General features: G+C 36.4%; 2 protein-coding genes across 2 annotated transcripts; one reads left to right on the top strand and one right to left on the bottom strand.

The window, feature by feature from the left end:
• The first annotated feature begins 5,969 nt into the window (after positions 1-5,969).
• Positions 5,970-12,267, top strand: LOC108989104 (phosphatidylinositol 4-phosphate 5-kinase 6-like). Its single transcript, XM_018962609.2, has 8 exons — positions 5,970-7,589; positions 8,408-8,575; positions 8,948-9,113; positions 9,384-9,500; positions 9,594-9,787; positions 11,006-11,133; positions 11,234-11,312; positions 11,529-12,267. Exons 1-8 carry the CDS (start codon positions 6,460-6,462, stop codon positions 11,812-11,814), a joined length of 2,268 nt encoding a protein of 755 aa, XP_018818154.1. The 5' UTR covers positions 5,970-6,459; the 3' UTR covers positions 11,815-12,267.
• An 8,022-nt stretch (positions 12,268-20,289) lies between these two features.
• On the bottom strand, positions 20,290-21,936 carry LOC108987720 (protein LATERAL ROOT PRIMORDIUM 1-like). The gene is made up of 2 exons (XM_018960699.2): positions 21,136-21,936; positions 20,290-20,823 (listed from the first exon to the last, which is right to left on the bottom strand). Exons 1-2 carry the CDS (start codon positions 21,734-21,736, stop codon positions 20,534-20,536), a joined length of 891 nt encoding a protein of 296 aa, XP_018816244.1. The 5' UTR covers positions 21,737-21,936; the 3' UTR covers positions 20,290-20,533.
• Between the last annotated feature and the right edge of the window lie 2,817 nt (positions 21,937-24,753).

Raw genomic sequence — 24,753 nt, 5'->3', positions numbered from 1 at the left:
AGTTGAGATGAGTTTAGTAATTTAAGAGTTGAGTGTTTGGATGTTAGATTCAGTTTAAAATTAAACTGAACTTAATTGATCTCAGCTGAATTTTGTAACTAAGCAGGACCTTAACAGTTTTTTATGGTTTTACTTATAAAAAGATTTTCATCAATTACTATTTACTATCTCATACTTTACATCTTGTAAAAAGCACATTATACTCAATGAAAAACATTTCACATCTTATGAAAAAATTATAAGTATGAGGTGTGAAAATAAATAGTAGCTGATGAATAGAATTTTTTTTATATTAAAATAAATTTATAAACTGACGTAATTATATATATTTTCTTATATATATTTTTTAATAAAAATAATTTTAAAATATAGTTATTAAACTTTGTGAATTTATTTTATTTTTTAATCTTTATGGCTAAAATATTGATTAATAATACAGAGAAAAAAGCGATATCTGTGCATTTTGAATTTGTATGTAGATTTTGTTTGTTTATTGTGAACGGAGGGTTGAGATTATAACAGGGTGGATTGGCAGTGTTGACAGTGAAAGATGAGAGAGGCCGTCAATCCCTTCGCTTTCAGGTAGAAGGCCATCAAACTAGGATATGGACTGCTACAAGCCTACAAGCTACCTATATATATATTTATATATATATTATATCCTCCTAATAATCTGTCTATACGCCATTGGCTTGCCTGCGTATGGATTAGATCGGTGTCAGCCAAATTCTTTTCCTGATATATTCTCTTTTGGACTCAGAAGTGCCGCAAAGTATTGATAAATAAGAATGATATATACAATTTTTAAATTTATAAATGATTTTTTATAAAATATATACCACTCTAAAGAACGACAAAAACTTATCATTTTTTTATATAAAATTAAAAAATTAAATTTATAAATTAACGTAATTTCATAACATTTAATCTCTCTTTTAGGACAACAAGAGTAACTTAATCAAATTTTAAGAATATTTAAATGAGCTGATATTGCTATCGTCACGTATTAATCAAATATAAATATTATATATTAATTATTATTCATTTTTATATTTTATACTTATAATTTTTTTATAAAGTGTGAATATTTTTTATAAAGTATAAAATATATAATAATAATTAATAATTAATACATACATTTTTTTTTTAATTAAACAAATCCGCAACATTCCAATTCAATTGGAAATAGCCTCAAGCTCATGATGATTAAGCTCGGAAACATGGGTAGTGATACTATCCATCTATCATCTATTTATTATTTATAGTGTTTTTATTTTTTTATCATTTTATTTTAAGTATTTTTTTAATATATTTAATTATTAAAAAAAATTAAAAAAATATATAAACTTACTAATTATCACTTTCTTAATTATTAAGTAAAATAAAAAATTATAAAAAAAATTAAATATAAAAAAAATAATAAATAGATAATAAGAGAATAATAATTCGATCATTTTTCTAAAAACGTATGAGAGCGGACTCTGCTACAGCAGCGCATAGGATTCTTATACACGGAAAGGCAACAAATTTTTTATTTTTTATAATTATTTTTCTAAACACTTTAAACATTTTTAAAAAATATAAAAAAAATTACAAATTTATTTAAAAATATTTCATTAATCAGTAAATAAAATAAAATAAAATAAAATTCGGTAGACTGTGGGAATAGTATTTTCCTATGGGAGCAGCGGCAGCTAGTTTTGACCGAAATAAAGTTTCAGGTTGTAGTGCAGGCCGGGGTGTGTGTACCTTTGATTCCTCTGAAGCATGGTGTTACATACAGGCCGATTTACAAGGTGATTGATGGACTTTTTGGCAGGGTAATAACGCTGCTAACGCCGCCTAAAGGTCTGAGCAAAACTGTACGCACTTCTTTTGTGGAAGACAGAAAGGTGGTGGTATTGATATAGCTAGAGCAGCCTGGATTTTTGAGTCTCATCGTAATCATTTTGGTAAAGATCAAAGAGAGAAAGGGAGAGATCGGATCGGCAATACTGTAGAAAGTGAAGTGAGTGAAGTGCTTACCAAATCTCTCTCTTTGAAACTTTGGATGAGTTTAAACGTTAAAATGAATTAAATTGAGTTGAGATGGTTATTTTTTAATATTATTATTATTTTAAAATTTAAAAAAATTAAATTATTTATTATATTTTATGTTAAAATTTAAAAAAATTATAATGATGAGTTGAAAATAGTTAATGATCCAAACGAAGCCTTACATAATCCGGCCGGCCAGCTTCACCAATGGCTATTACCGTACGGGGATCAAATACATTTTTTCTTTTCTCTTCTCTTTTTCTCATCAAAATATTATACGAGACTTTATGTAAATCTATGGATCATATGAGACTGTATGTGTATTAATATATGAGCAAGTCATAGTAATTTTTTCGATTCTTTTTCTATCTTAGTCTGGTATTGATTGATTTTTTTCCCTTTTTGAAGAAGGTGTTATTTGATATTCATATTTCCTAGCATGGTATAACTGATTGGTATTCTATTCTCATTAACCTTTGTAAAAAAAAAAGGAGTTATCAGGATTAGGGTTTTTCATTATAGTCTAACTATCACATCTATAATGTTAAGGGTTCATTTAGATACTAAGAATATATCATATTATATGTGAATAGTAATACAATAGTTTGAATTAAAATGTTTTATTAAATTTTGAGAAATGAAAAAGAAAAGTTAAATAAAAATATTATAACTTTAAAAATTGTTTGAATATAATTTTGTTTTAAATTTTGAAAAAGTTTTGAAAAGTTGTAATGAGTTAGTGATGATTAGATAAAAAGATTGAAGACTTGAAATTAAAAATATTTTGTATTTGAGTAATATTTATAAATAAAATATTTAAAAATATCTGAGAACAATTGTGTATCCAAATGGGCTCTAAGACTGCTGCTTTTAAATTTGTAATGCTTAGAGGGCTGAATGAACACTCATGAAGATTGGGCCAAGCCCACGATCACGAGAGCCCGTGGATTAAAAGCTAGGGGCCCGCAAAACAATAATTAGAGGTCAATAGACATCGCGCCCCAAACGCATAATTTAAATCCACACATCACCAATCATTAATTAATGACATAACGAGCAAGATAATCTCCCGTGTGATACACACTCATAATACTCGCCCGGGTATTAAATTCCTCCAGAGTAACAATTGACTGAGAATCTTAAAACTCTGCAATTTAACAGGGTCAGAGGAAATCTCGACATGAGACAAGCTCCTTTTATCATGTGGCCAACCTATATAAATAGAAGTCAAATGACATGTTTGAGGTAACTTCTGAACTTCGTACATTGAAAAATACTCACTAGAATACATACTTGCATATGCATCAAAGGTGTCCCTAGGCTTCAGCCTCTTCTACCCTCTGATTGCAAGTTACTGGAAACTATTAGCAGGACAACAAAACACATCCACAACAATGCTGTTACAAGTTTAGAGTGTATAGGTCATGCACAAATCATATAAAAAAGTGAGACTGACTATATAAAATTGATTTTTTTTATATGATCTTATTTTTTTAAATGAATTTGCACGAAACTCTTAAACTTCTACAAATAATTTTTACTTTTTGCCTTTCAAAATCACAGCACAGTATGCACTTCAGCAAGATAGAGGCTTTTATATTGGCTTGCTTGATTAATAGCTGAATCGAAAGGCACATTATATATATGATCGAAAGACTTGGCCTATGCAAATTAATGTCACCTCTTGCTGATCATTCTACTTGTCAAAGTCCAGTGCCATGCAGCAACAGTAGTACCATTTAGCAAGCAAGCAATTGCCTAGCAATTATCATCCACAAGATCGTTCGTTCAAACAAGGGCGGCTTTTACTACTCGAACCAACCCAAGTGTGGAGCCATATGCATGCATGCACACGTCATTTCTGCTATATATATATATATATATCCTTAATTTCTGCGCCTACTCATAAAGCATGATCTTATAATTTCTTGCCCACGATCTTGCAAGATTCTCACATGCACATGGGCATTATGACTCGTTTTAATACAACGTACGTACGTGCCACCATCAACACAGCCAAGTCACACTTGTTTCAAACCCGTGGTTATAGCTAGAAACTCGGAAATTTACAGATATGCAAGAAAGACTAAAACTCAAGCCTAAAAAATTATAGACATGAAATCAAAATTACAAGATGCCAAAAATAACATAAAGACCAGAAAATAATAAGTCTGTATAATATATATATATATATATATATGTAAACAACCTACAAGAAAATATCAGCGCAAGCATATAGCTAGTAAAATAAGTCCATTTAAGTGATTATGTAAATGATGTCACACAGACTTAAGAATAGAGTAACTGATAAATATATATCGGAAAAAATAGAGATGATATTAATTAGGTGAAATCGTGTTTTAATACGGGGTATACAGTGTTAATTTCCTTATTTGATGTAGATTTGCGCCTCGTCATATTGTATTATCATGAACCTTAAGTTCTTGTTGAATGGCATGCTAGCTGCTAGCTCTCCCAGGACCAGGTGTGTGTATTGTGCCTGCAAAATCAGAGGAGACAAAAGACTTATTTTGTCTTTGACTGCCGCAACCCCAAGATAGGAAACCATCCTACAACATGGTGGGCAGGCAACTCGTGTGTTGTATCCTATTCATCACTAGCAATTGTCAACATTGATGTTGACAATAACTCCATTGTCCAACCCCACATCTCTCTCTCTCTCTCTATACCCAAAATTAATTATTTAATTAAGCTATTGGGTCCTAACTATCTATATATTGGCTCAGACCTACAACAAACACCATTTAAGAATTCATTAATTTGAAGAATTCATTTATGGGGTCCCTACTATACCCATATAGAAGTGTGGTTTTGAGGATTGACACGCGTTTTATATTACAACCTCAGAAGGAAGTATCTGATCCATAGCATAGATGTTGATGAATAATGCAACCCCAACATGAGCCCATTTTTTTTTTCTTCTCGAGAAAATAAAAATTGCAAAAGATAATTACAAAACATCCAAAAAACATGCAAGGAAAGAGCCAGCCTGATCTCTGGTGTGTGTATGTATATATATATATATATATATATATATATATATATATATCCATCTATCATCTATGGAGGGAGGAAATCAAGTTCCTAGACAGACTTTGACCATAGTCCCTTCCGAGTTTTAATTAGCAGCAAGTGCTGATTCAATTGCTCTTATTTTTCTGCAATATTTTCCAAGTAGTCAGAGCTCACACTCAAAGATGGAGAGATGCACATAATGTTCACCTTTAGAGCAGAAGTTAACAAATCCAGAATAGTTTAGTCAAACGACACTGATAAGAGAGATCTGCTTTATTCTAATCCATCATAATCATGCCTTAATCAGTGCCTTGTCTGTAAAAGTGACAAGTGCTTTGTTTGCATCCGGCCAAGAAAATCCTTTTGTGGGAGAGTGGGTATTTAGGATTGAGGTTTGACCTCGTCTGAAGAATACTAGGCTGCACGTTTGGGAATTTGGGACCATTAAGATGCATCTTACAGTTGGCGCATACCCTTAAAAATGGATCAATTTTCACTTCTGTCCTATGTTCATGCATTTCTTTTTCCTTTTGTCATTGTGTTTCTGCCATCTGCTGTCCTATCCTAATTGGTAATTATCTCATTTCACCTCTGATCTTGCTAAGCTCGAAGAACTCCCTTTTGTGCTTGGAGAGTATGCAGATTTTTTTACAGTTTATTTACAAATTCTCACAGGGTGTTGGAAGAATGTAGAATCGAGTGCAAACGCGAGGGCAGCATTGCTGAATCGACGTTGGAAAACAAAAAGGGTGAAAAAGCAAACAATCTGGTGTTAGTAAAACGAAGTATTGCTAAAATTAGCTGGTGCTTAGTCTATTTATGACACTAAAAATGGCACATCATCGCCACGACCACCATTTCTCTCCTCCCTCCAACTGTTTGGTCTGATAGTAGTTCAAGGAGACAAATCCGGAATTAAAGATAAATGTGTTGAATCTCTTATTGAAACCCAACTAGACAAAGAAGGAGAAAAATAATTAAAAAAAAAATTAGAACGAAAGAAAGAAGAAAAGAGAAAAAACACCAGGGACAAAGAAAAAGGCAGCCATTGGCATCAACTACTTTTTAGCTTTTGCCATCAACTTACTGCCTCTAGATTTTTTTTTGTCAAATCTGAAACATCGAGCTCATTTAGACCAGCCCAGAAACATAAAAAGCACGAAAAGCACAAAACAACGTCAAATCCACATCAAACGAAAACAACGAAGTTTTTATTTTTGTTTTTGTTTCTGTCATTTTCTCCATTCCCTCCATTCTGCTTCTGGAGATAACAAACCGCGAGAGGGAGGGAAAGATAGTTTCATTTGGGTATTGATGGATGAACCCAAAGAAACAAGAACAATGTAGCGGGGAGAGGAAGAAAGAGAAATGGAGTGAGGCAGGGATATGAGCAAAGAAAAAGTTGGCATTGCAAAGGTCTGGGAAGCAACAGTACGAAAATCACAAGCTATTGCCAAGAAGAAAACAACCATGTCCGTAGCACATGCCGACGACGACGAACCTAGTCCAGGCCAAGTCTACCACGCCGAGAAAGTCCTCGTCAATGGCGATTTTTACACTGGACAATGGATGGACAACTTACCACATGGCCACGGCAAGTACTTTTGGACAGATGGTTGCATGTACGTTGGTGAATGGCAAGGCGGAAAGACCATGGGCAAGGGCAAGTTCAGCTGGCCCTCTGGGGCCACCTATGACGGTGAGTTCAAGAATGGATATATGGATGGCAGAGGGACTTACAAGGGTTCTTCTGGGGATAAATTTAGAGGTCATTGGGTGATGAACATGAAGCATGGACAAGGAACTAAGAGCTTCGCCAATGGAGATCACTACGAGGGTGAATGGAGGCGTGGATTGCAGGATGGAAAAGGGAAGTATCAATGGAAGAATGGGAACCATTATATTGGGCAGTGGAGTAATGGATTAATGAATGGGAATGGGACGATGGTTTGGAGCAATGGAAATAGGTATGATGGGTTTTGGGAAGATGGTTTTCCCGAAGGGAATGGGACTTTTAGGTGGGCAGATGGGGGCTTATATTTGGGGGTGTGGAGCAAGAATGGCAAAGATCAGAATGGTACTTATTATCCGCCCGGGAATTCAGATGGGAATTTGGATTGGGATCCTCAGGAGGTTTTTGCTGTGGCTTTGCATGATTGTAAAACTTGTGCTGAGGAAAAAGTGTTGATTTTTCCTTCTCAGAAGATGTTGAATTGGCCCGGGGTTGAGGGGGAGTTCTTTCGGAAGCAGCCTATACAGAGGAAAGGGAATGATGGGAGTGTGAGGCCTAAGTGGATGTCAATGGATGGGAGGGTGAGTAATTATAACTGGGAGAATGATGAGGATAGTGATTTCAATGGAGTTGGGGGATTGGGAAATCCTCAGCTTGACGAAACGGTTAAGAAAGGGAACGGATCGACGCCGTTGAGAATAAAGTCACTGAAGAGACAGGGGGTGACCATATCGAAAGGACATAAGAATTATGGGCTCATGCTAAATCTGCAGCTGGGGATAAGGTATTAATGATTTGTTGGCTGTTCCATCCTTTGTTTTTCTTCCCCTCGCAATTTTGGTTCAGGTTTTTCTGGCCTTGGTACGAATTTTAGTTTCTTCCCATGTTTTCTTTAATTCTGATCGGGGATTCTGGATTTTCTCCTTTTCATCGCTGCGAAACAGGTTTTAAAATCTTTTGGATGTTTCACACATTCTTTTTTCTGTTGCAAAATTTCTATAATATGCTTTTCTGTCACCTGAACTATTTCATTGATCTTTTAATTTCCTAGATTCTGGCTTACAGCAGCCTTCCACTTTATTTTTGTTTAAAAGATTTTGCAGTAGGCTGTATTGCATTTCTATGTTCTGAACTTTGTAGCTCAATAGGGAACTTGGAACGCTGTTAAGAAGGGATGAATGGATATGCAGGGACAGCGATGATAAAATATGAATTTTACTGAGAACATGGCTCGTAATACATTAATATTAATATGGTTAGATGAGATATTTGCAAGCTTTGCTATCTGGTCTTCGTCCAACTATTTGAATTATCTAACTTTACATACTCGTGAGATCAATGTGGCATGGAAGAAAAAGGAAGGCCAAAGTTGTTTCTGTACTTCTTTTTCTTGTCATTTTGGGGTAACTAAGAAAATATCAGAAAATCTGGGAATATTTAATATCTGGAAAATTGGTTGATATCATATGTTCTGTAACGTTTGTAATGCATGAAAATAGACAATATTGTCAATTCTACTTCTTAGAAGCAAGTTTCTTAATCTCTATCCGGAGTTGTAATCTCCACTACACAACATAACTGATTCTTTGTGCCATAGCACAGACATTCTGTTGGAAGGCCTGCTCCAAAGACAACCCTTGATTTGAAGGCTTCTGCTTTTGATCCCAGGGAAAAAGTGTGGACGAGATTTCCACCAGAAGGATCCAAGCACACACCCCCTCACCAATCTTGTGAATTCAAATGGAAGGACTACTGCCCAGTGGTTTTCAGGTCAGACCTAAAAGGATTAATTTCTTTATTTGTAGTCTTTTTGGTCAATACTATGTTTGGCTCTCTTAGAAAGTGGATTCTCGGATACGTTTTCATATGATTTTTGCAATTATTACATATGGGTATATGGGGCACACAAATTTTGTTGTTTTGCGTATAAGCTATTGTTTACTGTCCCGGACAACAGCTGAAGTTTTTGTTTGAGAGTCATTTCATTGAAAGCAGACTCGGTTACCATGACTCATTCATTTCACCTGATGCATTGCTTCAGTCATGATAACTGAAGATTATGATACTCACATGCCTATTGTAAGTTGGATTGGAAAGTTGAAACATACAGGGCCTGTGGTCCGGTTGTATTCTTGTTTTCAGGACTCTCAGGAAATTGTTCAAGGTGGATACGGCAGATTACATGATCTCGATTTGTGGGAATGAAGCCCTTAGGGAGCTCTCATCCCCCGGAAAAAGTGGAAGCTTTTTTTACTTGACCAATGATGACCGGTACATGATAAAAACCATGAAGAAGGCAGAAGTAAAAGTGAGCAACTTTTCTGCTTCCTGCACCTGAATTTGAGATAAAACACTGAGCACTTCAGAGTCTGATTGAATATTATTGCAAGCCCAGCAACAAATTTTAGTCTGAAAACTTTCCAAACTATATATGAACTTATATTGATTTTTTCCAAATTAATGCTGAATTCTGCTGTTGCCGACATTTATCTGATATTTTTCTAATTACCACATATTCTGGATACGAGATCTCCTGTGTGGAAATAGAAGCAATCATAAATTGCCGATATGGTTACAGGTGCTCCTACGGATGCTCCCAGCCTACTACAAGCATGTCCGTGCCTTCGATAACACCCTAGTCACGAAGTTTTATGGTCTTCATTGTGTCAAACTGACTGGGGCTACTCAGAAGAAGGTAATCTCAAGGTGTATAGATCTTCTCATATGCAATTGAAAAGAAAAAAAAAATATACTGGTGCACTATTTTTTTTTTATTCATGCATTTCAGGTTCGGTTCGTCGTTATGGGGAATCTGTTCTGCACTGACTATGCAATTCACAGGCGGTTTGACTTGAAAGGTTCCTCCCATGGTCGCACAACCGTTAAACCTGTGGCAGAAATTGATCCAACAATAACCCTCAAGGACCTTGATCTCAATTATATATTCAGGTTGCAGAAAGTTTGGTTCCAAGAGTTCTGCAGGTCGATTCTATTCTGATTACCTTTTCTCATTATTCTTTTCCATTTTTCTTGACTCGTATTTAGAACAGGGTAGGATTTGGGAGAGGGGGTGGAGTCAAACTGTGATTTCCTTCCACCCTCCAGCATGATATTCAATCAGTGAGTTAAACTTGGTTTGTTTCAGATGAGAAATCAGAAACTGAAGGAACTTGCTTTGCATAGAACATGGGGAAACCAGTTCTGCATATGCCCCTTTCCCAAATTTTTATAGGCATCCTCACAAGAATCACAAAATTCATGACACCTGTGCAATTGCTTGAACTTTGAATTTTTTTTGGAGACATTGCTCTTCAAGTCAATTAATATACAATCATGAATTTTGAAATTTTCATATTGCGTTCTTCTAACATGCACGTAAAGTGCTGGAACACATTGGACTCTAAACATAAGTCAGATGTTCCTGAAATACAATTTTTTTCTTCTTCTGAAATTTTCAGTCCCTTGATAGTTGAGTTATTGGTTTTTAAGTTTTTGCATCTCACTGTTCTGTGCTGTTACCTGTGTTTGCGGACAAAAGCATCTTTGCAAGCTCACTTTTTGATAAAAGAAAATAACTGAAGCTGCTTATAAGCTTGAGCCAAATGTTGCTTGACAATGGATATGAGCAGTGAGATCTCAACATTCTTTAGAACTTGTAGAAGAAAAGGAAAAAAATAACAGAGAGATCTGAAATTCTTAGAAGATTTTGAGGTGGACGGTAATAATAACTATATCAGCAAGTTTGTGTTTATAGCTCTTAAGTCAAAAGAAAGAAAATCTGTTAAATCGCAGATGGATGCTTATGATGCCAGTAATTCCACATGTTAAGGAAAATCCATGGCATCTTATGGAAGTGCCGATTGCAATTTATTTATACCACTCTTAAATAATTTAATTCATTGTTGTACTAAATTCTCTCGACACCCTTAACTGTTATCAGTTCTTATATGTGCCTCTTATGTTGACTGTCCTAGATATCCCTCCTGATGGAACACTTTCTGAAAATGGTAATTCTGCCTATGTGAGAGTTGTCCTCTTCACTCTTTTCTACGAGACTCATGAACCTGCATACTTTCGTGTATGCGCCATCCTGAAATGAAAGTTAAATGCGAGAAGCTTATGTAAAGCTTTTGGAAGTGATGTACGGTTTATGTTCTATTTTTTGTTTCTCTTTGTAAGCTGAAGTGTACCTTCATGCAGGCAAGTGAACAAGGACTGTGAATTTCTCGAACAGGAGAGGATTATGGACTACAGTCTATTGGTTGGTCTTCACTTCCGAGAGACTTCGAGTAAGGATTCCCTCATGTCTAGGAGCCGCCCCCCTGGAGGTCAGATCACCCTCCAACTGGTTATGTCCTATTGGTATTACTTTCTGGTTTCGATGTTTCGGCATGAATTCTTACTGAAAAGATGAGCTTTATCGTACAGGACATGGAGTTCCTGAAAATGCTGATGCTCCTTGCCTGTCCAGTGCAGACGTGGACCAGCTTCTTTTTGATCCTGCTCGGTACGTCAAACTCATGAACATTGTCCACTAGGGACATTCTTGAAGAAATCCTAACTCCTAATCTACACACAAATTGTCCACTAGGGATCCAATTTACCATGATATTTCAACTCCACCGCATTCCCTGATTTTAGCTTACATGAAATTTATTCCTTTGCCCAAGAATCCATATGCAATTCCGCATTTACCAATTTTCTCTGTAATTGTGTGCTGCAGTAGGGCGCCCGTTAAATTAGGTACAAACATGCCAGCACGGGCTGAACAGACAGTAAGGAGTGACTTTGAAACTCAGCTAGTTGGAGAATCGACTGGAGAGTTATATGACATTACCCTTTACTTCGGTATAATTGACATACTACAAGACTATGATATTACCAAAAAGCTCGAGCACGCTTACAAATCATTCCAATATGATGCAACTTCAATATCTGCTGTTGATCCAAAGCAATACTCAAAACGGTTTCGTGATTTCATCTTCAGAATTTTTGTAGAAGACACTTGAAGGTATAGCCTATTTTCATATTTTCCAACTTTCAGCTGGTGGCCACCCATGTGAAATGACTTCACTCAACAGCAAAAGGTTACTATTTGGCCATTGACATGATCTTTGGAGGAGGCTGTTTTCTGGCTGCCAGAATTGCATGCTCTGTGAATCCCATCTTGCATCTTTCCCCTAATCGTCTTCTTTAAATATCGCTACGAAGCAGCACGATATGTTATAGTAAAGTTTTAGATGAAAGTTGTAATTAGAGCTCTTCAGCCTCCTCCAATTGTAAATGAATTGAAAAGCGAATCTATACTGGAATTGATCATTTTTGTATCCAATTTTTCCAGAAAGTGAGGAGTCTCTGGGAATTCGGCATTGAATAATGTGTACAGGAGTTCCAAGTAGTCATTTATGTACAAAGATTTAGGTGGTCCATATTCTGTAATGTTATTCTTGAATCTCACCAAGTTGATCATCTCCATATTTTTTTCTATTGTTGTTTCTCTTCTTCCTCCATTTTCCCCCACTTGTTGAGGTCACATATTAGATATATCTAACATCAAAGGGTTGAAAGTTGAAAAGAATATTGTTGCTGATAGCTTGAAAGGGATTGAAGAGTTTAGGCGGGGGGAATAATGGGGTAGCACTCTTGAGGCTAAATGCAACCAGAGACCATTTTTTTTGAAGTTTTGGTAACTCTAATATAAAAATCTCGTACTCACGTTCTTGGAATTACATCTCATTGTATGTTTTTTGGGTCAAATGCTTGTGATGCCATGTTAACAAACTGATTTACATTATACATTACTCTCATTGCATATATTAGCCCAATCAACCTTCTCAGACCAGACTTCTGATCCGATCCGATCCGATCTGAACCGAACCAAACCGACACAACATGTCAGTTTCTGCTTCTTTGTCGGAAGTCCTTGTAGCCTTCCCAGGAGTGTCTGATAAGAAGTTTTTGGATAAGTTGTGTAAAGTTTGTCTTTTTTCATTTTTCAACGGCAACATGTTAATTTGATATGTCGTGAAAGATTCAAAGGAAAGCCATAGAATTTGGTTGCAGGAAAAGGACTGTCACTTGAACAAGAACCAAGAGCATAACTGGAAAACAATATGTCCAAGGCTGACTGCAACAAAAGACATGTCCAAGACTGTCATAATCCGTGTCCAACTACCAAAGAGCATGCAGGAAACAAATAGACCCCCCCAGTGTTTTCCGGGTAAAAGTGTCTTTAAATCAAATGGCATAACATTGGCGTGTAAATTTTGTGGTCAATTATTGAGGTAACTACATGACATAGCATTCTCGTTGGCTCTGGCAACCAACACTTTTATTCCAATTTGCCTAATATCATCATATGATTTACCCTTTATTGGAAGAGGCAAAGTCAAATAGAAATGATTTTCATCTGGGCTGGTTTGGTTACACAAAATCAAATAATCTTATCTCATCTCATCTCATTATTACAATTTTTTCAAACTCTCACACAAAATATAATAAACAATTCAACTTTTTCAAATTTCAAAACAAAATTAATATTAAAAAATAATATTATAATAATATTTTATTCCAAAAATGCTAAAGGTCCTGAAAGTGTCCTGAAAATGTATCCCGAAACACATTTTTTTATTTATTTTTTATTTTTTTACTTAGTGATTAAGGAAGTATTTTTTAATGATGTTGTGAATTTTTTATTTTTTTTTAAAATGTTTATGATGATTAAAAAATCCATGAAAAAAAAGATAAAAAAAAGATAAAATGTAGTTTTCGGTACATACATTTGGGACATATATTCGGTGGATGTAGTGTTGCTCATTTTATTCAACTTTAAATAAAATATCTCATCTAAACTGCGTAATCAAACGATGTAGAACTTGTCTCTAGTCATAAATTAAAAACTATTATTTTCTTGCTTCATATAAAATCATAATGTTGCTACCTAACCTATTTTCATCTTTTTGTATCCACCCATAACTAAATAGCTTGGCCCCAAACTCCTCTCTTCGTTTTCTTTGTCACACACACCACAAAATTTACTTGCACTTACGTCGACAGCATCTTTCCCATTTTTTCTCAATTTCCTTTGTCTCACCTACATCTTTACTCGTACAACACCTTGAACAATACATTTCGATGTTGTTGATGTTGCATATCCTCCATTGCCGCTGCACATCCTCCATTGCTGTCCCAAAAAATTTCCATGCGTCCCTCACCGTCCCACCTCTTCAACATGTTGAATCAAGGGTAAACTCAAGCTCCAATTTTCATTGATTTGGATCTTTTCAAATAAATGGAAGGAATTATGAAAATGATAGCATTTAACTTTGAAAGATCATTTTCACTCGAATTAACTTTGAGAATTGTAATAACTTTTAATTTGCCTCGTTGCCAAGAAATGAAAAATTTTACATTGAATGAAGCATTTAGGACAAATTTTTCATTGGAAAACTATACAGGCAGTCACCATGAAATCCCAATATAACATGTCATGTTCTTGTGTAAGAGTCGAAGAGTCTCTCCTGTATGTAGAAGACAATTTAGAATACCCACTTTTGATGTTTTCAACTTTTCCAAAAAGCCAAAGCCTACACATGCGGATCTCATCCATCACCTGTCATATGAAAAACAGATTATAGTTGTTATGTGAAGTCACGTGATTTTTGTCTCAACAATGAAGGACTAAAGTGTTGATGCGGTAAAAATTGCTCAATAGGTCAGAAGGGGAGAAATAGTCATTCCCAGCCCACTAGGGCGACTTGGGCCTCGTTCGGTGTTGTTTGGAGCCCCGGGTAGTGTTCCAGGGCGGTTGTATGGCAGAGATGCATACGTTCATGGCGGTGAATGAAAAATAAGTGTAGAAAAAGTGAAGAGAGATGACACCAAGATTTGCATGGTTCGGCACCAGGCCTACATTCACTGGAGTTTGGGGAGGAGAAATCTATTATAATATTTTTGTTTACAGTCTCTCATGGTCTCTCATATTTCATTGTACAATGGTGATGCTGAATATAAATCTACCGGAGAAGAGGCCTTCGATGGAGCTCCCCTATTCTGATGTTGAAGGAGATGACTGTTGAGGAAGAAGAAGAACCTCCCCCTCTATTTATCTGATTGCCTTTTCTCGCGTGCGCCCCCTGCAGGTAAGGCATAGCATTTGTGTCTGACTACGCCCCCTTGATAGGCCCCTGCACCTACCTTACGTCCTGACACCCCCTGACACTCACATTACCTCCTGACAGCCCCACACCCCCCATTACCTCTTGACTCTTCTTGTCCCCTAACTCCTAATCCAGGTGGGCTAGGCCCGGTGGCTGAGCTTGTATTGACTTTTTTTTTTTTTTTTTTCTCTCCTCACATAAAATATTAGCTTAGACCATTCTGTTGTGAATATTTCACCAGAGTCACATTAGTATATTCTAGAAGAGGACGTATTCTTTTTATTATTTTCTATTGGTAACAGAAAGATTCTCTTGTCGTGTGTATAAAATGATACTTACTCATGCAATACAATGATATAGAATTCTAGAAATGTGCCTCTCTAACATGGTATCAGAGCTGCTCGACTAGCAGTCTCCTTGATCCATGGCTACGCACACGTCTCCTTCCCTTTCTCAACCAAATCCCTCCATTATTTCCTCCTTCTCCCATGCTGTTACTATCAAGCTAACAACATATAATTTTCTTCTGTGGAAAGTTCAAATCTCAGCATACCTTAGAGAACAAGATCTCTATTGTTATGTTGATGGCACACTGCCATATCCTCCTCAATTTCTACCTGTTGTTTTCGATAGTCCACCAAAAACAAATCTGGATTTTCTCTCTTGGACACGAACTAATCAACTAGTTCTTAGTGTCCTCTTTTCATCTCTTTCCGAATCGGTTATTGGACATGTGCTCTCTGCTATTACAGCAAGAGAATTGTGGCTTTCTCTAGCCTCCATGTTTGCCTCTCATTCACAAGCCAAGGAATTTCGGATTACTAACCTTTCCCATAGTGATCAATCTATCTTTGATTACTTTGGGAAGGTTAAGTCACTTGCTGATATATTAGTTGCTACTGGGAACCCTTTCCTAGACAAGGAATTTGTTACCTATTTGCTTACTGGCTTAGGTTCAGCCAATGAGTCCTTTGCGACCTCTGTTACTACTAGATTCGAATCACTTTCTTCCCATGAACTCTATCAGCTACTGCTTATACATGAGAGCCGTATAACTCACTCTTCCAAAAATATTTTTGAACCCTCTGTTAATTACAGTGCTAGTGGAGGAAGAGATCAATGCGTAAGAACTTTTTCTCGTGGTGGCAGACAAGGCCGAAGCAGAGGTTGATCTAATGGCCATGGTGGCAGATACACTCACACTTTCTTAGGAACTTTTCAACAAACACATGGTAGCCCTCGACCCACATGCTAAGTATGCAATAAATCTGGGCATGTTACTCTCCAGTGTTGGTACCGTTTTGATCATTTATACCAAAATGATGCACCCAGATCCTTCTCAGCCAACTATACCACTCCTAACTCCTTTACCGACACCTCTTGTTATCCTAACTCAGTTGTTACTCACTATATCACCAACAACCTGAGTAACTTGAATTTATCATCTGAACAGTACAATGGTAGTGAGGCAATTCACGTTGGAGATGGAGCATGCCTATCTATTCAACATCTTGATGACTCTACTCTCTCCTCAAACTCTTCATTTTTTTACATAATTTACTTCATGTACCAAACATCACCAAAAATCTTGTTTCAGTACTTCAATTCTGTAATGACAGTTCATGCTTTTTTGAATTTCACTCTACCCATTTCTCTGTAAAGGACAATCGGACCAAGAACATCCTCCTCACAGGACCAACATGTAATGGACTTTACGTGTTTCCTTCCTCTAATCCTATCTCATCGTTGCTGTCTGCACATCTCGGTGAACATACATTTTTCTCTCAGTGGCATCGTCGATTGGGTCACCTGTCTCTTGCCACTGTCTCACAAATACTGCATGACAACTGTTTGAGTTTTTCTTCAAATAAAGCTTCCTTTATATGTTCAGAGTGCTCTTTGGACAATAGTCAACCATTGCCTTCATTTCTAGTCGGGCCATATATACAAAGCCTTTAGAGTTAGTTAGTGCAGATCTTTAGGTCCTAGCCCCTGTAATTTCCAGAAATGGCTATAGATATTATATATCATTTGTGGATCATTTCACTCAATTCTCTCTGGTTTTTCTATTAAAGCTTAAATTTGATGTGTTCTCAATTTATCTACTTTTTTACCATATATTGAGTGTCTGTTTAATACCAAATTGATTACTCTTCAAACTAATGGAGGAGAAGAATTTACACCTCTTTCTCCTTTATGTCACAACCTTGGTATTACTCACAAATTTTTGTGTCCCCATACACATCAACAAAACAGAATTGTTGAATGCAAGCATTGATACATTGTCTAAATTGGGCTTGCCCTCTAGCCCATGCATCTCTTCCCAACAAATTTTGGACCGAAGCTTTTGAAATCATTGTCTATTTAATTAATCTCCTTCCTTCCAAAATTATAAAAAATAAATTGCCTTCTTCTCTTGTAGGGGTGAAAACCGACGTCGTCGGCGCGGTTTTTGGGCAAAACCGACGCCGACCGACGTCTGGAAAAATGGATGAGGTGCCGACCGTAACCGGTCGATGGCGAGGAGGACACCGATCGAGGCAGTTCTCTGCCGGTTCTCGGTCGGCGTCGGTTCTTTGGCGGTTTTAGTGAGATAATTATGAGAGAGAATGAGAGAGGGAGAGATGCATAGGAGAGAGAGAGAGAGTTACAGAAGAGAGAGAGAGAGAGGGTTACTATGAAGAGTTCGGGAAGAAGAAGATCGGGGAAGAAGAAGAATACTGTTAACGAAACGACGTCGTTTCACTTAAGTTTAAGTGGAACGGCGTCGTTTCAGACTTATTATTTTTTTCTTACGTCCTTAATAAAACGATGACGTTTGGTTTAATGCCAAACGACGTCGTTTCCAGTATCAGTTGCAGTACTTATTAACTAAAACGGCGCCGTTCAACTTAAACTTAAGTGGAACGACGCCGTTTTGATAAGGGTATATTAAAAAAAAAAGGATTTTATTATATCGGTCGGTTCAGTGGTCCGGTCCAGCTTCAAACCGAGACCGAACCGCTGAACATCGGTTTCTTGAAATTTCTACCGCACGCCGACCGGTTCTCCACCGGTTCCTGACGCGACCTGTCGGTTCGCGTTGGTGGCGGCCGGTGTTGTCGGTTTCTGTACAGCCCTATTCTCTTGTCTACAATTGTGAACCCGATTACAATTTTTCTCAAAGTTTTTTGTTGTGAATATTGGCCCAACCTAAGATCCTACAATAAACACAAGCTTCTTCCTTGGTCCATCTCTTGACTGTTTTTGGGCTACAGCCCAATCCACAAGGGTTATAAATGTCTGGACTTACAGTCCAATTGGCTCTACATCTCAAGAGATGTCCTCTTTAATGAGGCCTCATTTCCTTTTCACAAACCAAAGCCCAATAACACCTCCATACATGCTTCATCTCAAACGGCCCATCTTCCTTTATTTTCTCCCTTAATACTCGGCCCAGGCCCAGGTCCAATCCATCCTTTAATCTCATCTAGCCCTACCCTCTCAGATCAGTCTAACCCTAATCCCTCTTCTTCTGAAAGTTCTTGAGCTCCCGCTCCCATCTCTTCTCCCAGACCCCCACCCTCTATCACGCATCAATCCATTCCTTCTCGAACTCTTCTTTGTCCTCCACGATCTCCCATCATAACTCGTAGTCAGACTCATTCATCTCGGCCTTGAGTTTCTATAGATGGCACTATTCCCTATCCATAGCAGCACTGCCTCTTCACCACAAGCACTGTTACAGATGAGCCTTCAAGTTTCTCGATTGCCTCAAAGTTTCTTGAGTGGCGTGAGGCCATGAGCAAAGAGCACACTACTCTCCTTCAGAATAACACATGGAGTTTAATACCCCATCATCTCTCTTTTAATATACTTGGTTGTCGTTGGGTATATCGTACAAAATTGCACTTTGATGGATCCTTTGAGTGTAAAAGAGCCAAGTTGGTAGCCAAGAGCTATCACCAACAACCTGGCCTTGACTACAATGGGACGTTTAGTCCTATAGTAAAACCATCCACTATTCAATTGGTTATTTCTATTGCTGTTAGTTCTGGCTGGCCTCTACACCCATTGGATATCTAAAATGCATTATTGCATGGAGAATTATCTGACACTGTTTATATGCAACAACCACAAGAGTTTATTGATTCGAAAGTTCCAAATTATGTGTGCAAATTGCACAAGGCCATCTATGGCCTCAAACAAGCACTGAGGGCCTGGTTTGCTCAATTAACCTTTTGGTTGCATGGGTATGGCTTTTCCGCTTCACAATCAGATCCCTCTCTATTTATTCTGTATAGTGGTGATCTGCATATGTTTGTTCTGATTTATGTTGATAACATGATTATAACTTCCTAAAAGTCGAGGGCTATTGATACTTTTATCCATGATTTGGGCATGGCTTTTCCTGTTAAAGATCTTGGTTGTTTGTCCTATTTTCTTGGTCTTGAAATTGACTATTCCGAATCTGGATTATTTTTGTCTCAACGCAAATATATCAAATATTTGCTAACTCAAAGCAATATGTTACATGCCAAACCAATGACCTCTCTAATGGTAGCTTCACTCAAACTTTCTTAGTTTGATTCTCCTTCATTTGAAGACAATACACTCTTCAGGAGTATTGTTGGTGGGTTAAAATATTTATCCTTTACAAGACCTGACTTTTTGTAGTGAATAAAGTATGTCAATTTATGCACTGTCCTAAACTCTCCCATTGGTCTGCTGTTAAAAGGATTCTATGGTATCTTAAGTCCACAATCAATTATGGTTTGGTCTTTAAATTCTCATCATCTTTTACTCTTCAAACTTATTTGGATGCAGATTGGGCTGGCTACCCAAATGACAGACGATCGACTGGTGGTTTCTGTGTGTTCTTAGGTAATCATCTTATATCATGGAGTTCTAAGAAATAAAAGATAGTGGCCAAATCAAGCATATAAGCTGAATATAAAGCTCTTGTCTCCACAGCTGCTGAATTAATTTGGCTCCAAACCATGCTTCGTGAGTTAGGAATTTTCTTACCCAAGCCTCTTATCTTGTGGTGTGACAATATTGAGGCTACTTCTACCACTCAAGAGCCAAATACATGGACATTGACTACCATTTTGTAAGAGATAGAGTTGTTGCTAAGATCCTGAATGTCTCATTTTGTAGCTTAAATGATCAGATTACTTATGTATTTACAAAGCCACTAGTTTCGAACAAGTTCTCCAGTTTTCGTTCGAGTCTCATTATTGGTGACATCCCATTGGACTCGAGGGGGCATATTAGCATGGACCATTCTGTTGTGAATATTTCACCAGAATCACATTAGTATATTCTAGAAGAGAACTTATTCTCTTTATTATTTTATATTTGTAATAGAAATATTCCATTGCCGTGTGTATAAAATGATACTCATGCAATACAATGATATAGAACTCTGAAAATGTGCCTCTATAACATAAAGTAGCGACATTTTGTGAAAAGAATGGATTATCAGTCCTAATATAATACAATTGCAACATATTAAGACTGATTTTGGGCCAAGACAACAAAAACAACTTGGTTATCGGGTGTCTGAGGCCTTACTACCGAGCAATCTTCAGTTGGCAGAACCTGGACGCGCATTTGATGGAGACACAATTGAAGAAGACTTCCCATTCCTTCCTCCAATACTACTTTCCAATTGCATTTGTGAAATACATGCGAAGGAGTTTTTATCTTCAACACCTTGATCATAGAGAAACCCTTTGAACAGATGGCCGCTTATACTCACTGTAGCCTGGTAGACACATTCCGCTTCACCTTTACCAACTGCAGTGACTACTCTGTGACACCTGAATACCGCCTTTGCGTGGACTTGGCGCGGTAAGGAATGCTTAAAACTTGCATCTGTGGTTTAACAAAACCCAAGTTAGTCAAATGCCTCAATTCCCTAAATCAGCCACCAAGAAACGCGGATCATTGAGAAAGAGAGAAACTCTAAATCTATAGTTCAACAAAACCAAGTCTTTTGTTTAAAGCTTGCAACTTTTTGTTCAATAAAACCAAATCAGTTGTCTCTCAATTTCATTATACAATCATTTTCAGACTCAAAATCTATAACTCTTAAAACCCAAGTTATTTGCAGCATTCCATCACCACAGAGCTTTGTAACAACCAGAGGGAGGGAGGGAGAGAGGGAGAGAGAGAGAGAGAGAGAACCTTGGTGGCTAGAGCTAATACCAGTACTCCTTTGAGTGGTAGGATTACATGTTGAAGCATGAGATATGGTAATAGCAGGAGGTAACACCTCAATTCTTGGCCTTTTAACTCCAGAAGACGACCCAGAAGAACCATCACCCTCGTCACCGCCCACCATCGACACCCCCCGCTCTCGCCGCCGAGCTGCCGGTACCCAAGTGCTCCTCACGTGTGTAGCACAATCATAACCACGGCTCTTACAGCAAGTCCTACACATCCTATAACTACAATCCTTCTTAGCCTTGTTCCCACAGTCCCTGCAAACCCTCATACCACTCTCAATACTCGTTACCATTAGCTCAGAACAACCATTTACGAAGTTGTTTGAGAAACTCAGTTCTTGGCCTTTCTCTAGACTCCAATAATTGGGGTTATTCGAATTTGGGGCTGTGATGCAGGGAGTGGTAGTTAAAAGCGGGAAAATACCGAAGCCTAAACCAAGGGCGGCTGAGGAAGGTATAGAAAGATTAGAGTGGTGATCAGCGGATATGTATTGGTTTTGTTGTTGCGTGGAAGTGGTTGGAGCAATAAGAACAAGGTCTCCGAGGCCCAACATGGCCATATGCAAAGTGGTAGTGATAGACAAATTATATTTTTGGTGAATGTGACTGAAAATACTTGATCCGAATTTTTCAAACGAACACCAAAAGGAAAGTGGGGGAGGATGGGACTTCAAAGCTAAAGAAGATTTGTTTCCAATTAGGAATCAGAATGTGATCTGAGATGCGAGTGCTCTTGATGTATTTATCTTTGAGAAACCGAAGTACCTAATGCAGAGAGAGAGAGAGAGAGAGAGAGAGAGGGGAATTATTATAGAGGCTTTGATGGTGAGGCTGCTGCAACTGCTAGGAGTACTACTCTCTTTTCTTTTCAAAGCTGCTAGGAGTACTACACTGTTCCACCGAAGTTTCAACCTTTTCAAAACAAAATAATATAAGAACAACTATAGAAATCATTATTTTTTTACCATGAACTGCTGCAAGTATAGAAACTTGAAGCATGGCTTGGCTTGGTAGAAGAATGATGATGGCCCGGGTTCTATGGTAATACTGAAAATAGCTGCGGTTTAACTCGTTATTTCATGTCTGCAGGGTGCTTCTAGTTTATGTTAATACGTGTTTTTGAAAAATAATTTATATAGATTAAGAGTGTATAAGTTTAACGCATTCTTTATAAAAAATTTCAAACACGAGAAAAAATAAAATTTTCTTAATGTATTCTAATTTTTTTAAAGAGATTGTACGAAATTTGAATATCTTAAAATTGTATATAACTATTTATTTTTTTACACTATTTTTTAGATCAGATTACAGTTACGCAATCTTCCAGCTAATTTCTTTCAGCCAAAGGTTCTCAGTAATTTATTAATTAATCAGTAATTTATTAATTTGAATTATTGTTTCTAGTAAATGTGAGACTTTACTACGGTATTTTGATAACTCTAGTATTGGTTAATGAGTATGAATAGACCAACGTAGTATCATGTCCTTCTTCATATATTTGTTTTTCAATTTTTTTTTTCTCAGTCAGTGAGCAAAATATTGTGAAAAGATTTTCTTATCAAAAAATCTTATTGCAAGTGATTTCGTACACCAAACGGTGTAAGATATTTTTTTATTTATTTTTGTAATAAAAAAGTTAAATTGATAAAAGTAAAAAAATTAAATTATTTATATTCTTAATACCTTCCCTCCTTTATGTGGGCCAAATTCATTCTCAATATAAGTAGATTTACTTAACATAATGAAGTCATGTAATGTCAATATTTAAGTTTAAAATTTCATGGGAAATCATTACTTATTTAAAAACTTATATTCATAATTTTATAATTAACATTACCAACCAACAAACCATTATGAGTCATTAAGTTTTCGTGCATGATCAGGCCCTATATATTGTATAGAATAATGCTACTCCCATCAATAGTGGTCACCGAGAGTGGTCCCCGATTTTTTTTTTAACTTAATTAATGAGTTTGTGTTATTTTTTCTTTTTTCTAAAATGTTTAATTAGTTTAAAAAATATTTAATTTTTTTTATTTTTTTAAAAAAATACACATTTGGTGGCCACTCTCGGTGGATGTAGCATCATATATATTGTATTATTATACACTAGCATTGCCTTGCCCTATAGGCTATAGCTGCCCTATGCATCTCATTGAACCAGTTAAACACTTTAGCCAACTGGATTGATGTTGACCTTCGCGCCAAAACAACCTTACTGGCAGCAATATTATTAAGTTTAGTTGACATTTTTGCAAATTTAGTCATATATTATGAAAACATGATCTTTTACTGTCATTAAAAAACATTAATATTATGTTGGAAGGTTTATTTGGGGTTGGTGGCGTTGGAAGAAGATAGCATGCATTGATGCCGCCCACGTTTGAGGGTTCTTTAACTCTTTTTCCGGTTGTATAGGATATATACTTCTGGGCTGGCGTTCATAGAAGATAGCATGCATTGATGCCTTTCCATGTTTGATCATCTATGGTTGTGGGTTTTTTCTTGGGAGGTAATAGTGTTATTCTCATTTAAATTCAACCAAGAAAAAATGGTTCTTTTAACTTCTTTTTGTGGCTGAATAGGATAGGATACTTTTGGATTGGCGTTCGAAGAATATAGCATCAGCATGCATGAACAGTACTATTCTGCTGCTTGAGTAGTACCGATCTAAGTGACCGTTAGGTTAAATTGACATTTGTATTTTTTATTTGTATTTTTTTATTATTTTAAAACATTTTTAAAAAAATATAAAAAAATATCAATACATTAATAGTCATTTCCTTAACTATTAAGTAAAAAAAAATAAAAAATAAAAAATACATGAAATATCAAAATAAGAGAACAAATTGAATAGACAAAATAACATTTTTCCGATATTCCTTCCCCATGTTTGATCATTTAAGGTTGTGGGGTTTTCTTCTTTTAGGATGTAATAGTGTTATTCTCATTTAAATTGGACTAGGAAAAAATGGTTTTTAACTTCTTTTCTGACTGTATTGGATAGGATACTTCCAAAAATAAAAAATAAAAAATTCTCCAGTTTAAGGTTAGTGTCCCAATAGTCCGTCTACATGTCCATAGGAATAAGGATATAGCCTAGGGTAGGCATCTAAATGGGTTTGGTTTTATATTTTATTTTTAACATATTTGGGGCCGATGATTAAGTACTTATTATTACCCTAATATTAATTGCATTGCTTTTAACTTGTACTATTTTTTTTAATTGATAGGTAAAATAATTCTTATAATTTAGCTTAGCTTGGACAACCCCCTACTACCTCCTTGGAGGGAGGGGGTGGTAGTGGACCCTGCACCGCCCCTTGCATTGCGGTGTAGGTGGGGAGTGGTAGCCTCTCTCTCTCTTTAATTCTTTTAAAAATATTTTATTTATTTTCAAAATTTATTATTTGTTATTGTTCAAATGTTTTTTGACATTTTTATTTTTGTTTATGTATAAACGACATGACATATTTTTATAAAAATTGTTGGTGTTGATATGGTTTTACTAACAACTTATAATAAAAAGATGAAGGAAAAATTATTTGATAAGTTTTTCGAAGAAATAATAAAAAAA

This window comes from Juglans regia, chromosome 5, assembly GCF_001411555.2.
Source record: "Juglans regia cultivar Chandler chromosome 5, Walnut 2.0, whole genome shotgun sequence".
NCBI lineage: Eukaryota > Viridiplantae > Streptophyta > Magnoliopsida > Fagales > Juglandaceae > Juglans > Juglans regia.
The sequence above is the reverse complement of the archived record's forward strand: the minus strand, read 5'-3'. Positions and strand labels throughout refer to the sequence as shown.